The sequence below is a fragment of the Castor canadensis genome, chromosome 9 (genome assembly GCF_047511655.1).
Source record: "Castor canadensis chromosome 9, mCasCan1.hap1v2, whole genome shotgun sequence".
In the NCBI taxonomy this organism is placed as follows: Eukaryota; Metazoa; Chordata; class Mammalia; order Rodentia; family Castoridae; genus Castor; species Castor canadensis.
In genome coordinates, this window is record NC_133394.1 from 85617058 (window position 1) to 85633274 (window position 16217).

At 43.6% G+C, this 16217-nt stretch overlaps 1 protein-coding gene across 2 annotated transcripts in view; it reads left to right on the top strand.

The window, feature by feature from the left end:
- Window positions 1-246: 246 nt before the first annotated feature.
- Hpse (heparanase) overlaps window positions 247-16217 on the top strand; it is a 35409-nt gene continuing 19438 nt past the window's right edge. Inside the window, exons 1-4 of one of the 2 annotated variants that reach the window (XM_074041869.1) lie at window positions 247-861; window positions 5668-5813; window positions 7778-7903; window positions 15539-15712. In XM_074041869.1, the coding sequence (XP_073897970.1) occupies window positions 563-861; window positions 5668-5813; window positions 7778-7903; window positions 15539-15712 (745 nt within the window). In that variant the 5' untranslated portion in view covers window positions 247-562. Of the gene's footprint in view, window positions 936-5667; window positions 5814-7777; window positions 7904-15538; window positions 15713-16217 lie in introns of both variants that reach the window. The other variant, XM_020159088.2, reaches the window with a different exon arrangement.

Consider the following 16217-nt stretch of genomic DNA (forward strand, 5'->3'; position numbering starts at 1 on the left):
GGCCCTTGCTGTCATTTCATTCTACATCAATGAAAGCATCAAAAGAAAACTACAGAAAAATTTGGCAACAGCTAAAGATAAACATATAGAGTACCCAGGGTGGGCAGCACACTCTTCATTTTTTTATGGGGGCTTCATGCTCCCAGTATCAAATGTCAGAGCACCTAATTCTCTATGGCTCTGCCAAATACTGTTGTCATGAGACACTGGTAAAGACTTTTGCGGGCTGACCTCTTTGCAGCTGCAGTTTAAGGAAGCTACCGAAAAACAGCTCTTGCCAGGGGACACAAGGCTCATCAGATTTGGAGAGCAGCGTTTTAAGCCAGATGGGAAGGGATGCGAAGAACGCTCTACTGGAGGCTTTAGTGGCAGTCAGCACTCTGGTCTGATGGGACCTAGGAGAGGGAAAGGCTGTGCCCCCCAGCAGGGCACGCAGGACGTCGGGAGCTCGGCTCCTCAGGCCTCCCGGGCGTTTGGATCGGAGCCATCTCCGCTCCCTCCCGATGGGTGTGCGCGATTTCGTAAGTGGATGTGACCGCCACCGAGCTAAAGCTGCAAGGAAATGCGAGCGAGCCGGGAGGCAGGGCGGGAGAGGAGCGAGCGGTGGGAGGGATGCAGGGGAGGAGCGGCGGGATGCAGGGCGCGGCGGGAGGGTGCGCCGGAGCGGGCGTGGGCCCGCGGGACCCGGGGACCCGGGGAAGCGCGCGAGGGCGACGCCAGGTGGGCGCGATGCTGCCGGGGCTGCGGCTGCTGCTGCTCTTGGGGCCACTCGGTGCCCTGTCCCCTCGCGCCCAGGCTGGAGCCGCACAGGCCGACGACGTGGTGGAGCTGGAGTTCTCCACCCAGCGGCCGCTGCACCTGGTGAGTCCCGCGTTCCTGTCCTTCACCATCGACGCCAACCTGGCCACCGACCCGCGGTTCCTCACCTTCCTGGGGTAAGCGCCGGCCCCCAGGTCCCGTCCCCTCTCCCAGACTCAGGACACCCACACCAGCCGGGCGGCCACTCTCCTCTCCTCTGTGCGGAAACAACTTCACATTCGTTCTTGGGACACGCTCCTCTCCACCCCTAACCCCATCCCCAAACAGCTTGTTTCCATTTTTCTTCATTCATTCAGCACTTGTTGGCTGGGCTCCACCTAATAACAGATGTTAAGGGGGAACTGGAAAAGAAACTGTTCACCTGCCCCAGCACCTTGCTAGGAGGAGGGGACCTGGGCCAGGGCCCCTGGGGGGCTGGGGGCCTTTGGATTTTCTGCACAGTGTACAGATAAGCTGTGGATCGGGCTGTCGTCCTTTAAACTCTGCTAGGAAGATTTTATGTTTTAAAACGTCAGCTGGAGAAGGTCTCAAAGAGAAGAGTGTTACTTTCTTAAAAATAAATAAATAAAATCCTAGGGCCCTGATGGCTCATGCTTGTAATCCTAGCTACTCAGGAAGCAGAGATAAGGAGGATCTTGGTTCAAAGCCAGCCTGGGGCAAATAGTTTGTGAGACCTTACCTTGAAAATACCCAACACATAACAGGGCTTGCAAGATGGCTCAAGTGGTAAAAGTGCCTGCCTGCTTAGCAAGCGTGAGGCCCTGAGTTCAAACCCCAGTGCTGCCAAAGAAAAATTACATTAAAAATGTAAATATTAGGTAAGACCAAGCAGACTTCAGCAGTGACTCATGGACCCTGAATAGGAAGGTCTCTGAAATGGGGCTGTGAGATATGCTGCTGCTTTATCAACCGTTAAGTTTTTGGGTTTGTTTGTTTTTTTTTTCTCACCTTGAGAAATGCACTTGATGTAGGTTTATGGCTCCTGTTCCATGAGTGCAGACTGATTCCAAGACCAGGGACCGTAGGTACTATCCTAGGTCATTTCCAGAGATTACCACATATTTTGTCGTTTTGAGACAGGGTTTGCTATATAGCCCAGAGTCCTATCACAGCACCCCACCACCACCACCACACACGCACTAGTGCTGAGTGCTGGGATTACGGATGTGTGCCACCATTCCTTGCTGATCACCACATCTTCACCAGTCCATTATCGTGCTACTCTCACAGACCTAGACACTGCCCTCAGGTGCCATCAGGTGCTATTGCTAATTTTACAGGTAGCCTAGTGGTTAAGGCACTAAGTCAGACCACCGTGGCTTGACTCCCAACTGTCATAAACTGGGTAAGTTGGTTTTTCCAGGTTGCTTGGCCACTCCAAGCCTTTGTTTCTTCATCTGTAGAATAGGCTTTCTAGAACCTGCCTCTTGGGATTATTATGAGGATCTGATACAATAATAAACACTTGGCACAATGCTTGACTCAGAGTGTTTAAAGTTTAAGCTAATTTTTCTTCCTGGCAAATGGTGTTTGCTAACCATTCACCAGTTTTCTGTGTTTCTTTTGATTGCAGTTAACCTCTCTTTTCTCCTGTGGTTACAGAGAGAGAATTTCCTGGGGGGAGGAGCCCTGCTTTTTTGGCCTTCCTTTTAGGGGTAGGAAGTTGACACCAGGCTGCAGCTGGTTGGGGGATGGGAACCACAGGCCTCCAAATCTGAGGACCCCAGTCCTGGAGGGCTGCAGTGAGAGAAAGTAGGTTCTCTTCTGCTACCGCCAGCATATGCCCACCCCCTCGCCAGGGAAGGGCAGGTGGGGAGTCCCCTTAGAGAAACAGGTCCAAAAGAAAAATCCCACAATACGACTTTCAGGGTCCAGGCCTGATCACTGTACAGTCAAACTCATGCCAGTTAACTAGCAACCCATCCCAAGCACACAGAACTTCTAGTCTACACTTCAGAGAGGGCAATGCCTTTGCTGTTTTTAACACACCACAGCTTTCCAGAGCACTTTCTTTCCTTGCCCCTCCCCCATGGCAATGCACTAAATACAAATGGCTTGATGGTTTTATTTGTTTGTTTCTTCCTTGTTTTACAAAACAATTCATTCCTCAGGCAGGCTCTGGTGACTCATGCCTGTAATCTTAGCTATATGGGAGGCTGAGATGGGAAGTATCATAGTTTGAGGCCAGCCCAGGCAAATAGTTTCCAAGAGCCCATCTCCAAAATAACCAGAGGGAAATAGACTGGAGGTGTGATTTAGCAATAGAGTACCTGCTTTGCAAACCCAAACCCCTGAGTTCAAACCCCAGTCCCACCGAAAAAACAATTTATTCCTGTCCTATAGCTCTTCTCAGCTACAACGTAGAGAGGCAGGCAGGAGTGCCCGCCATGATCTAAGACTTCACTGCTCGCTTAGGGGGTAAGGTTCCTCTCCTCAAGGTAGTTAATACATGAAGCTAAGCTTAATGTCTGCCCACAGTAAAGGAGGATGACATGGTGTTGTTAATCACAGTTTGTCAAAAGTGAAGCTGCGTGGGCAAGGATGGCAAGAGCTGAGTGGTGAGAGCTGAAAGAATAAGGCAGGCGAGATCATATAAATAGCTGGCACTTCCTGAACCATGTCATTTGCCAGCCCTGCTCTAAGCTCCTCCTACATGCAATTCATTGAGTCCTTGCTACCGTGCTGTGAGATGACTGCTTTTCAAAGTGAACTTGAGGCACAGGGAGATTAAATAACTTGGCTACAGTCAGCCAGAGAGTTTGAAACCAGACTCTGATCACAGAGACAACAGTACACAAAAAGAAAACAAGCTAGTTTTTATTTTTTTAAAGGAAACAGGGAAGAACACATTAGAAAAATATTGTCCAAATGCAATGAGAGACCGATGTAATGAAAAGAAGCATTGACAGAGGGAGGAGAACCCGGGCCCAAACCTCTCAGGTACTTCATAGGAGGCCTGTGCTAATTTAATCAGGTGACATGGCTCCGGCTTCCTACAGTGGCGAGCACGTTTTTTTCACATTTGTAACCAGAGAACATAGAGTACACAAAACTTAAATGTCAGTGATTCAACAATCTAGAATTGAAAAAGACCACCTTTTCAATTTCTCCCATCACACTGTTTTTTTAAAGTCCTCCACTGAACAGCTCCCTCCTCTTTCTACTTCTTCCATATCTGATTTGGGCTTCTTGATTTATCATCCATCCATATTCCTCTTGTTATAATAATCCCAAGCCTCTGCCATATTGTTGTTCCTGCTAAAACTCCAAACCTGACTTACTCAGCCCAACCTTTTTAGTCCCTTTGGAGTCTATAAGGTGACCTCCAAATCTAGAAATGGAAAATATTACTTAATGTTTACTAGTTTAATAAACTACCTCTGCTTTTTGTGTCATAGATAAGCAACTTATTTTTGCACAAAAAGTAAAATAGAAACACCTGTAGACTCTTGATTTTCTTCCCCTCACCAACTGCTCTGGAAATGGGATAGCTGCCGCTGCTTTTATGCATTCTTTTGTTATTTCCATGACACTGGGGCAGTGGATATTTTTCCCTTTCTTGTTCCTGTATGATTGAAATACTGTGCCTTTCATCTACTTTGTTTTTGTGGCAAGTTTTGCAGCTGTATTAAATCTGGCTTTTGTCAGAGGGCGTCAATGTCGTATTCTCAAAACACAAACATATTCCCCTGCAAAAGACAAACAAAAAAGCCCTTTATACCAAAACTTTGAAACATGTCATTTCCTTTCTGTGGCATTAGGTTTTAATTTTGTTCAGAAAACAATCCTTGTCTGGCCTCCATTTACCCTTTCTTCAGGCTGGCCTCCCTGTTCATTCACATAACAAATATTTATTTAGTACTGGCTGGATGCGAGGCATTTCTCTAGACACTGGGATGGATCTGATAAACCAGACAGACAACGTTCCAGCTGTCTAGGCAGCCTACTTCTGGGAGGGTGACTGGGATAGATAAACCAAGGAAACATAGGAGGAGGCTGATTTCAGAGTGGTGAATGCTGTGAATGAAATAGGGTGATGTGATGAGTTTGTCCCTATGGAACCAAGCTCTGGTCGTCAGGTGTCTGACCCAGGCCACAATGCCACAGCTCCTTTTCCAGGTGCTAGCTTCCCGCCTAAACAGCACCATTCTCTTGCCAAGTTTTAACTGCTTACAGATACTAGCTACACAAATCCAAATGAGTCTTCTGTATCATCGAACATAATCAAAATGCCAGGGACCAGAATTGATGCCTGGCCTGAGTAACTCAAAGGAACTTCCTCACATCAGCTTTAGGGTTGTGTCTTGGGAGCTGTGGGCAAGGAGTCACTAGTTACTTACACTGAGGACTCCCTAGCCCAGATGTGTCTCCTGAGTTCCAGACACACATAGCCCAGGGGCTGACAGAAACATGGTTTTTAGTGTTCTACTGGTATCTGAAATTCTACAAAACTGAGCCCTCTGCCATCCTCCTGCTTCATCCCTATCTCCAACCTGTCACACCGTTACCATCTTCCAAGGTGCTTCCCAAGCATAACCCTTGACTCCTCCTGAACACTCAATTAATGACCAAATCTGTTCTTACTACGTATAAACACATCCTGAATTTATCCTCCTCTCTCCATCCCCCTAGAACTAGAAGTTAAGAAACAGGTTCACCAAGAAAGAAGGAAGTAAAAATGTTGACTGAATTGTCTTGGAAAAGTAATCAGAAGTTATGTCTGATGGTGCATAGCTGTAATCCAGTACTAAGGAGGTGGAGGCAGGAGGATTGCAAGTTGAAGGCCAGCCTGAGCTACATAGCAACAAAATAATAATAATAGTACTTTCTTGCTTGTCTTCATAACAGTTCTCCAAAGCTTCGTACTTTGGCCAGAGGCTTATCTCCTGCATACTTAAGATTTGGTGGCACCAAGACAGACTTCCTAATTTTTGATCCCAAGAAGGAGCCAACCTTTGAAGAGAGAAGTTACTGGCAATCTCAAGTCAACCAGGGTGAAGCTTCTTAATGATTATATATTTTATTTAACTTGTCTCAGTCATGATAGAACTTCAAGAAAAGTGTTGCTCACACCGCACAATTAATAAGAAGTGAAGGACCCCCAGTTGACCTGTGGAGGCACCCAAACAAAAAGAGGAAGCTGTGAGGTTTCCTCATCTGATGTTTGCATGGCTGTGAGCCTCAGACAAGGTGTGCTTGGCATAACTGAGAGTTATCAATAAATAGAACAGTGGTTATTCCTGAACGACAGAGCAGCTTGGAGTGAACAAGGCATGGGGTAGAAAGACATCAAACAGACAAGAGTATGACCAGCTGACAATCGTCTCTAGAATGGATAATCAGACATTGGGGCAGCAATAGATCGAAGGATGTTTATTCTGGAGGCAAAATCTAAGAAGGGCTGTGGAGATCACATCCCTTCTAAGACTTGGTTTCAAGTCTTGATTTATTGGGCGATGGTTCTCAAACCTTATTGACTATCCATACCACCCCAGGGGAGTTTGAACATTTAGCTCTCTGGGCTCCAACCTTAGATTCTGACTTTAGCAAGCTTGTCCAGTGATTCTGATGCTGGAAGTGTGTGAGGGTTAGGGGCACAGCTCGAGTGGTAGAGTGCTATATAGCAAGTGCAAGGGCCTGAGTTCAAACTCCAGTACCACAAAAAAACAGAAGCTTGTAGGCTTAATCTGATAAACCTGCCCCAGGGAGTGATACTAAGGGTTTCTCCTGTGACTTTCAGGAGTTCTATCAGACATCAGATGTCAGTTAAATCATTATCTGAAAGATTATTAAATATATTGCTCACATAATTGGCCTATAATAATATAATATATTAGCTAATAATACCGATATTATATGTACATTATATAATTAATAGTAATTATTCCCTATATTACATATTTTCCTTCTATTTATTTCCTTCAGTTAGAAAGTACTTACAACAGTTAATTAGCTTTTGAGCCAAATTTGAGAGTGGTAATTAGAAAACTTAGGAAAAGGTAGGTGAGGTGAGTCCTCTTGTAATAACAAGTTGGAGTAGTGTGTTTAGTTTTGGCCCTTTCCTACCAGTCCTGTGCGTTCAAAACATCTCTATAAGATGTCAGATAGAAAATTGTCTTCTCCACATCAGTTTTCTTTATCCTGGTGTGTGTTTGGGCTGTGGGGCTCACTGGGATTACCCAAGATCCTCTGAAACACCCTTTGTGAACACAGGGATGGATGAGACACCAGCTGCCAGTCAGTCACAGTATATAACTTCCCAGAAAGGAAGTCATCACTGACCCTGGCAGCAAGCACTGGGGACCTGCTGCCCTGTGATAAAGAAATGCAGCTTCCTGACAGGATGGTGGTGGATTTTCTAAGTGCTCATGTTGTGTTCGCAGAAGCTTGGATAGAACCAAATTTAAAGGCAGAAAAGTCCATAATTCCTGTCCTAGCTTCATTGTGGCAAGAAGCAACCACCACAGAGCAGATATCATTCATCCATGTAGAACAAATGACTATGTACTTGCTTTGTAGCCCAGGCTGGCCTGGAGCTCAAAATTCTGCCTCAACCTCTCAAGAGCTGGGATTATAGGTGTGCACCACAAGTTCCAGCTGTATTTTGAAAATGAACCATAAGAGAACTGAGTTGTATTTTCCTTATTAGAATTCCCTGGTAATTTCAAGCTTCTGAGGAACCTTCTGAATTATCAAAAAGCTCAAAGTCATGTCCAATGCTTTGTGTCCTGTATGTGGCCAATGTTTCTTAGGAAAACTGCTATTGGGTTGTTTTTCTGTGGCTGTTGGACAGCAGCCAACTTGGCACATGTAGCGAAATATATCTTTCTCTGATCTCATACTCAGTAACTAGAAGCTTACTTAGCTATTAACCACATAATAGCTAACTAAATATGTGCACAGGGTTTCAACCTTATCATTGTGAAAACAGAGCCTCAATTCTCTCTTCCACTTGTAGGTATTTGCAAACCTGGATCCTTCCCTTCTGATGTGGAAAAAAGGCTACAGTTGGAATGGCCCCTCCAGGAGCAGCTGCTGCTCAAAGAACAGTATGAGAAACGGTTTAAGAACAGCACCTACTCACGTAAGAAATGAGGCGCCCTCATGTGTCCTGCCACAAAAATATTTGGATAGGCTGGACTTGGGCATGGATCTAATAAGCTCTGTAGCAATTGTGTAAAGCTGTACGATATTAAATGCTATCAAGAGTTAATGGGAGAGGCTGAGGTGTTGCTCAGTGGTGGAGCACACACTTAGCATGTGTGAAGTCCTGGACTCAATAACCAACAACAAGGGAAAAAAAAAAAACAGTTAATGGGAAATCTTGAACCCAAAACTTCTGGCTTTATCTTTATCTTCTGACTTTGCCTATTGGCCCCAGAATGAGATGCAGAATTCAGTCTAATTATGGCCTGTATTGCTCTCAAGAACAATGTGGCAGGGAAGGGGTAAGCATGAGGCACATTTCTGTAATACCAGCTACTTGGAGGCAGAGGTAGGAGAATCTTCATCTGAGGCTGGCCTGGGCAAAAAATACAAAACCTTATCTAAAAACAAAGTGAAGCAGAAAGGGCTGAGGACTCAAGTGGTAGAGCACCTGCCTTACAAATGCAAGACTCTGAGTTTCAACACCAGTACCACCCCCCCAATAAAAAGAAGGCTAGGGAGTCAGCACATGACTGTATTCCTCAGGTAAAAGTACAATATGAAAGTACAAAGGATAAAAGGTAAAAATTATTCATACTTCATTGTTCATCTTTCTCCCTTCCTGAAACTCCTCCAGGGTGAAAATCTCTAATCTGAAAATCTAAAATTTGAAATTCTCCAAAATTCAACTTTCGGGATTTGATCATATCAGGGATGCTTAACTGGTAAAGGCCAAAATAAAAACAAAACTCTGAAATCTGAAACACTGCTGGTCATGATCATTTCAGCTAAGGGAACTTCAGCCCACAGTATGAGGTGGTAGAGAGCACTGGCCAGAGGATTCCTAAGTTCAAGTGGAAATTAGGCCGATTGTTAGCTTTCCAGTGACCTCTAAATATTTAGGTCTCAACCTATGAGCAGCTTTCTCTTTTTTTATTTCCCCTTAGTTTTATAAACACAGGACTAACTCAACCAGTCGGTGATTTCCTTCACTGAAATAGTTTGACATTATCCTGACTTTTCTTACTGGCATTACTCACATTTTTTCCTAAAAAAATTTTTATTTTGCCTTGGCTTATTGACATCCATAGATATTGCTGGCTTTTACAAATTCAAGGTTTATGGCAACATTTTTTTTCCAACAGCATGTGCTCACTTTGTGTCACTGTGTCATATTTTGGTAATTTTCAGAATTTTTCAAACTCCTTCATTATTATATCTGCATGGCGATCTGTGATAAGTGAGCTGTGATAATTGATCTTTGATGTTACTATTATCATTGTTTTGGGATACCATGAATGACGCCTGTATAAGACAGCAACCTTAATCGATAAATGTGTGTAGTCCCACCTGCCTTTCCCATCTGTCTCCCTCTTCTCAGGATCCTCTTCCCTACCATGCAAGAATATTGAGATTAGGCTGATCAATAACTTCACATGGGCTCCAAATAGTCAAGAAAAAAAAAAAGAAGAGTCACACAGCTCTAATTTAAATCAAAAGCTAGAAATGATTAAGCTTAGAAAGGAGGGACCTTCAAAGACTGAGGCAGACAAAAGCTAGGCCTCTTGCACCAAATAGTTAACCAAGTTCTGAGTGCAAATGAAAAGTTCTGGAAGTAACTGAAAGTTCTACACCAGTGAGCATGCAAATGATGAAGAAGCAAAATGGCTTTATTGCTGATAAGGAGAAAGTTTGAGCATTCCAGATAGAAAATCAGACCAGCCACAACATTCTCTTCAGCCAAAGCCTAATGCAGAACAGGACCCCAACTCTCTTTGGTTCTGTGAAGACTGGGAAAGGAGAGGAAGCTACAGAAGGAAAATTTGTAGCCAGCAGAGGTTGGGTCATGTGGTTTAAGGGAAACAGCATTTCTATGGCACAAATGTGCCAGGGCTGGCGTACAAGCCATGGCAAGTTAACAGATTTAGCAGGATAATTGATGAAGGTGACTGCGCTCGACAACAGATTTTCAGCATTGACAGAACAGCCTTATACAGGAAGAAGATGCCATGGAGGACTTTTGTAGCTAGAGAGGAAAAGTCAATGACTGGCTTCAAAGCATCAGAGGACCGACTGGCATTCGTGTTAGAGGCTAATGCAGCTGGTGGCTTTAAGTAGAAGCCAATTCTCATTCACTAGCCCAAGAAATCCTAGGGCCCTTAAGAGTTGCATTGGGTCTATTCTGTGTTTTATAAGTGGAACAACAAAACCCGGAAGACAGCATGCTTATTTACAACGTGGTTTACCAAATATTTAAGTCCACTCTTGAATTCTACTGCCCAGCAAAATAGATTCCTTTGAAATATTACTGCTCACTGACAGTGCACCTGTCACCCAAGAGCTCTAAAGGAGATATACAATGAGATTAATGTCGTTTCCATGCCTTCTCACCCAGCATCCATTCTAGATACATTAAGAACATTTGTAGCCAGGACCCTGCAATTGTAGCTACTTGAGAGGCTGAGATTGGGAGGATCGCAATTCGAGGCCAGCTCAGCCAAATAGTTTGAGAGACATCTTCTTAAACAATAAAAGCTGGGTGTGGCAGTGCATGCCTGTCATCCCAACTATGCAGGAATCATAAATAGGAAGGTCATGGTCCAGGCTAGCCAGGGCAGAAACATAAGACCCTGTTTGAAAAATAGCTAAACAAAGTGGGCTGAAATGGAAATGGTAGGACTGCTGAGACAGAGAGAGAGAGAGAAACAGAGACAGAGACAGAGACAGAGACAGAGAGACAGAGAGAGAGAGTTCATAGGAAGACAGCCAAATATGAACACAAGAGTTGGGAAGAGTGGAAGACGGGGAATTCCAGACTTCAGTGGATGGAAACTCAGAGCGGGTGGAAACAGCAAGAGACCTGGAATTAGCAGTGAAAGCTGAAGATGTGACTGTTGCTGCAATCTTCAGACAGAACTTTAACACATGAAGAATTGCTTCTTATGGTTGAGCAGAGAAAGCGATTTCTTGAGATGTTGTGAACATAGTTGAAATGACAAGAATTTAGATTATTACATACACTTTGTTGATAAAACAGCCTCAGGGTTTAAGAGGATTGACTCCAATTTTGAAAGAGTTTCCTCTCTGGGTAAAGTGCTGTCAAATAGTATTGCATCCTACAAAGAACTCTTTCGTGAAAGGAAGTGTCAATCTATGAGACAAACTTCATTGTTGTCTTATTTGAAGAAATTGTCACAGCCACCCCAGCCTTTATCAACCATGCCCTGATTGGTCAAGCCATCGACACGCAGGAAAGCCCCTCCACCAGCAAATACACAGTGACTTGCTGCAGACTGAGATGGTGGTTAGCAATTTTTGCAATGAAGTATTTTTAATTAAAGTATATAATTTTGTACTTAATGCTGTTGCACACTACATAGGCTACAATATCATATAACTTAACTTTTATGTGTCCTGGGAAACCAAAACACTTGAGTGACTTACTTCATTGCTTTATTGCAGTGGTCTGGAATTAAGCCTGCAGTATCTCCAAAGCATTCCTGTGCATGATTTAAAGTGAACTATTTGTCTTTCTAAGACTCACTGTACCACCTGGACTTAAGTGTATCGTGTGGATTTTCAGTTTTTTGTATTTTTGTTTATGATGTACAGAAAAGTGTAATACATAAGAAATCAGAACATGGATTATGTGCTAACAGTTAATGTAGTTCTCTGTTTTGGGCTTTTTTTCTTCTTTTTTCGGGACTGGGGTCTGAACTCAGGGTTTCACACTTATAGGCAGGCACCCTATGGCTTGAGCCACACCTCCAACCTTTTTTGCTCTCTCTGGTTATTTTAAAGATAGGGTCTCACTTTTTGTCCAGGAAGGCCCAGTCCTCTATTCTCTTATTTGATGCTTCCCACCATAGCTGGGTTCATGCCCTCCACCATGCCCAGCTTTTTCCATTGAGGTGGGGATCACGCAAACTTTTTTGCCATAGCTGACCTGGTAAAATCAATTCTCCTGATCTCAGCCTCCTGCATAATTGGGAGGATAGGCATGTGCAGCTACCCCCAACTATTGGTTGAGATGGGGATCTTGTAAATTTTTTGCCTGAGCTGAGCTCAAACCATAATCCTCCTGATCTCAGCCTCCCAAGTAGCTAGGATTATAGGTGTGAGCCACCAGCACCCGGTTTAATTTTGTCAGTCTTGAACTCTTTTTTTTCGTGGTACTGGAGTTTGAACTCAGAGCCTCATGCTTGCTAAGCAGGCATTTGGCATTCTTAAGAGGAGAGGAAACTACTCTGCCATTTTAATGAGCATGATTTATTGCTGAATTAAATTTGGCATAGGGTGGATCCGTCCTGGATCTCATTAAAGGAATGACAGAAAGCACAAGTGATCCACAGTGGTACAGTCTCATTTGTAATAAATTAGGACACAGACCAGTTAGGAGAGGACACCTGATATTATGTAATCAGTGGATTCCTGATTTGGGGGGATGGGGTCATATTTAACATTATACTAGTTTCTAGAATACGTTTGCCACCTCACGTGATCCTTCTGTTACCAAGATGTAGGTTCCCCAACATCTTTACTTGCCTCTGACACTTGGCCCTTCATAGTTCCAACAGCCGGGCATGGTCTCCCTTTGCCATCTGCACAACTGGGTTAGTGTAACACCAACCACCCTGTTGGCAATGCTAAAATGTATAACAAACTCAGATATTTTATTCCTTTTGGGAAATGTTTGACTTCTGTTGGAGATTTTGAATTTTAATCTATGTCATGGAAACATAGAAATCAATCCGGTCACCTACTCATGAGTGGTGGCAAATATCTCAGAAGCTAATAGGTGTTTCAACCCGTTGTTTTCAATCTGTAGCTGAGGTTGGTGTTGGCTAAGTGACTTGGGGGTCATCGTGCAGTGAAAGAAAGAGCTAAAATGCAGACGCAGAGAAGTGTTCATTGCTCAGTTAGTGGCCTGTGCCCTTAAAACAGGTGTCCTACGAGATACAGGTTAAGTTTTCTAACCTGGGTCCTCTTGGGTGGTGTGTTCTACTTAAGTAGAAGATGACGATGACATTCATCATGAGGACACAGACTCACACTGTAAGCCTGTTTGGGCAGGAGAAAGAGGCGACATTTCAGAAGTAATTGTGGGTGTAACTGCAGAAGGAGGGCCCTTATTACACTGATCGTATGGAATGAGCCAATGCTTTGCTTTCCTTTCCTCTCTTCCTCATCACTCTGCTCTTCCACCCCCACCCCCGGCCCCACGCGGTGTAAACTTACACAGTGCACTGCACCCGAAGTGTGCTGTCTGCGTTATCTCCACCCCAAGCATCTCTCCACTCTCCCACAGAGTGAGAGATGAGAGTTCAGAAAATAATTGGGACGAGGACAGTTAGTTATAAGTTTTCTTTCTGTTTCTTCTATTTGGGGAAGGAAGTAGACTCAGTGGGATTGTTTTTCTTATCTTTATTTCTGTATTTATCTCTTAGCAGTACCGGGGATTGAGCTCAGGGCCTCAAGCTTACTAGGCAAGTGCTCTACCACTTGAGCCATGACCCCGGTGTTTTTGCCATTTTGTTGTTGTTGTGTTTTTCTTCAGATAGGCTCCTGTGCTTTTGCCCAGCCAGCCTCAAACCATCTTCCTCTTATCTCTGCCTCCAAGTAGCTAGGATTACAGGCTTCTGCTACCATGCCTAGCACTTCTTATTTTTATTTTTAAAAGTAGATTTTAAACTCAGAAATATATAGCCTTTATTCTAGGAGATATTAGTTTGTTACGTTGCAGGGGAATGTATAGTAGAATTTCAAGCTATGTAAATTCCTAATGCATTTGGAAGAATGAAGAAATAGAGGAAGAGTAAAGGAGGTATTGACTGCACACTTGAAAACACGAGCATTGTAGGCTTTTTGAAAAATGCTATTATCTTTGTGAGAGAGTAAGGCAGTCACTGTGCTTTGTACCTATGAGGGGTTTTTATGGCTTAAAAGTGGCTTTCACCTGTGTCATTTCAACCTTGGTTTTATGGAGTAAGCATGGATGGTTCTCACTCCAGGACTGTCCAACCAAAGCTGGGGCCTCTGTAGGGTGAAGATGTCACTTGCTTGTAAGTGGGTTAGCTGCACCCAGAGCTCAGGGCTTAGGATTCCCAATCCAGGGTACTTTCTACAATGCGATTTTGCAATATGTAAACCTGTAACTCAGTTGTGACTAAGGTAGTTGAGTCATCCTTTTATAATAGGTTCTAGAGATGGCACTGGCACCAAAAACCCATGTGACATTGGCAAAGCATTTGCCCAGTTGGATCTGCATTTCCTCATAGACAAATGAGGGTGGGGGCTGGGATAGGCTTGGTGATCCCAAGCTCGACATTGTTCTTAACTGATTCTAACAGCAGAATGCTGGGCCTCAGGACTCCGAGCTTCTCAAATCCTAATGTCACTCCTAATGACTGGCGGCAGCTCTGCGGAAGTGGGTGACACAGCAAATATCACAACACCTGCAGCAGCTGGCTAGGGTTGTGTGGCTCAGCAGAGTGTGTCAGTAATGCTGAGTCTGGGGTTTCACTGCTGTGGTTCTCCAGGGAATTTTTGCCGGAGGCTTAGAAACCGAAAGCAAAGTCACTTCTAAGGAAAAGGTTAAGCTTTCCAGATACAGTTTAAAAAAAAAAACTAGAAGAGTTCAAGAGTGAATTTCTGTTTAACAAATGACTCAAAAATATGCTTGAAAATCACAAGGACTTATTATACATACAATACTTGATTTAAGCACCATACTTAATTTTATATCATTGCCACCAGGTACACAAGTACACAAATACCTGTCCTGTATTTTGCTGACTCCCACAACCATATCCTTTAATTGACTGTGGGTCCCCAGGGCCCTTTGGCACATAGTTTAGAAACCACAGCCCTGCTTCCCTGGGCCTATTTTGTAATGTAAAATTCTATATTATTTTTTTCTTGTGGGGCTGGGATTTGAACTCAGGGCTTCCCGATTGCAAAGCAAGTACTCTACTACTTGAGCCACACCTCCAGTTCATTTTGCTTTGGTTATTTTGGAGATTGGGTCTCGAGAACTGTTTGCCAGCGCTGGCCTTCCACTGCTATCCTCCCAATCTCAGCCTCCCAATTAGCTAAGATTATAGGTGTGAACCACCAGTGCTTGCCTATTTATTTCAAATTCATAAATCATACAAGAATTTAAAGATGTTTTAAATATAATTTAAATGATGCAAACATTTCACAGTTGAGCATGTGAGCAGAGCTATTTAGATTATGAAAGGTAGAATTTATGCTCATGACAGTGTGGCCCATGCATATTAGGCCATAACCGTGTTTCCCCAGTTCACCTCCAGTCACTTGGATAGCCTGAGTGACCAGACTAGAAACTCTTGTACCTTGCAGGGAACTTCCAACAGCTGAAGCAAATGAAGTCAGTGTTTTAAAAACTTGCCCATCTAATTTTGTCTTCACTTACAAATCATGGTAGTCACTTACTAGAACTGGAATTTTTTCATTTCACAACAGTAATAGTAACTGACCATGAAGATCAAGCCTGGAAGATTCTTCACTGTGGTGCTCATCTAACCATTACAGTGCAACCTTTTTCTTCTAGGAAGCTCAGTGGATATGCTGTATACTTTTGCAAATTGCTCAGGGCTGAATTTGATCTTTGGTCTAAATGCATTACTGAGAACAGCAGATTTGCAGTGGAACAGTTCTAACGCTCAGTTGCTCCTGGACTACTGCTCTTCCAAGAATTACAACATTTCATGGGAACTAGGCAACGGTAAGCACCCTAGGAACACTGCCCTGATAAACAGATTCAAAACTGGTCTTCGTTTATTCTCATTTATGACATTCTTTTAAAAAGATTTTTTAAATATATATTGATTGCACAATGTAGGGAGTTTCATTGTGATAGCTGACATTCTTTTTATCATGAGCAAATATACTTCTGCCTAGGCACATTCTTGCAAGTGCACAACAATAGCACTTTGGGGACAGCATAGTATACCCCAGAACCTATTGCTGATCCCAGTTTACTTATTATTATTATTATTAGCTATCCCCAGCCCCTCCCCCCACCTTTAATTTTATATTGAGCCAGGGTCTCACTAAGTTGCTTGGGTTGGCCCCAAACTGTTGATCTTCCTCTTTAAGCTCCCAAGTTAGCTAGAATTATAAGCACGCACCATTTTATGCTGTTTTTGAGGTGAGAAAACTATTGGAGCCAGTAACCTCTCCAGCTCCCAGGTTCCCCTGAGATTTTCAGAGTCTCTAAGCCCATTATG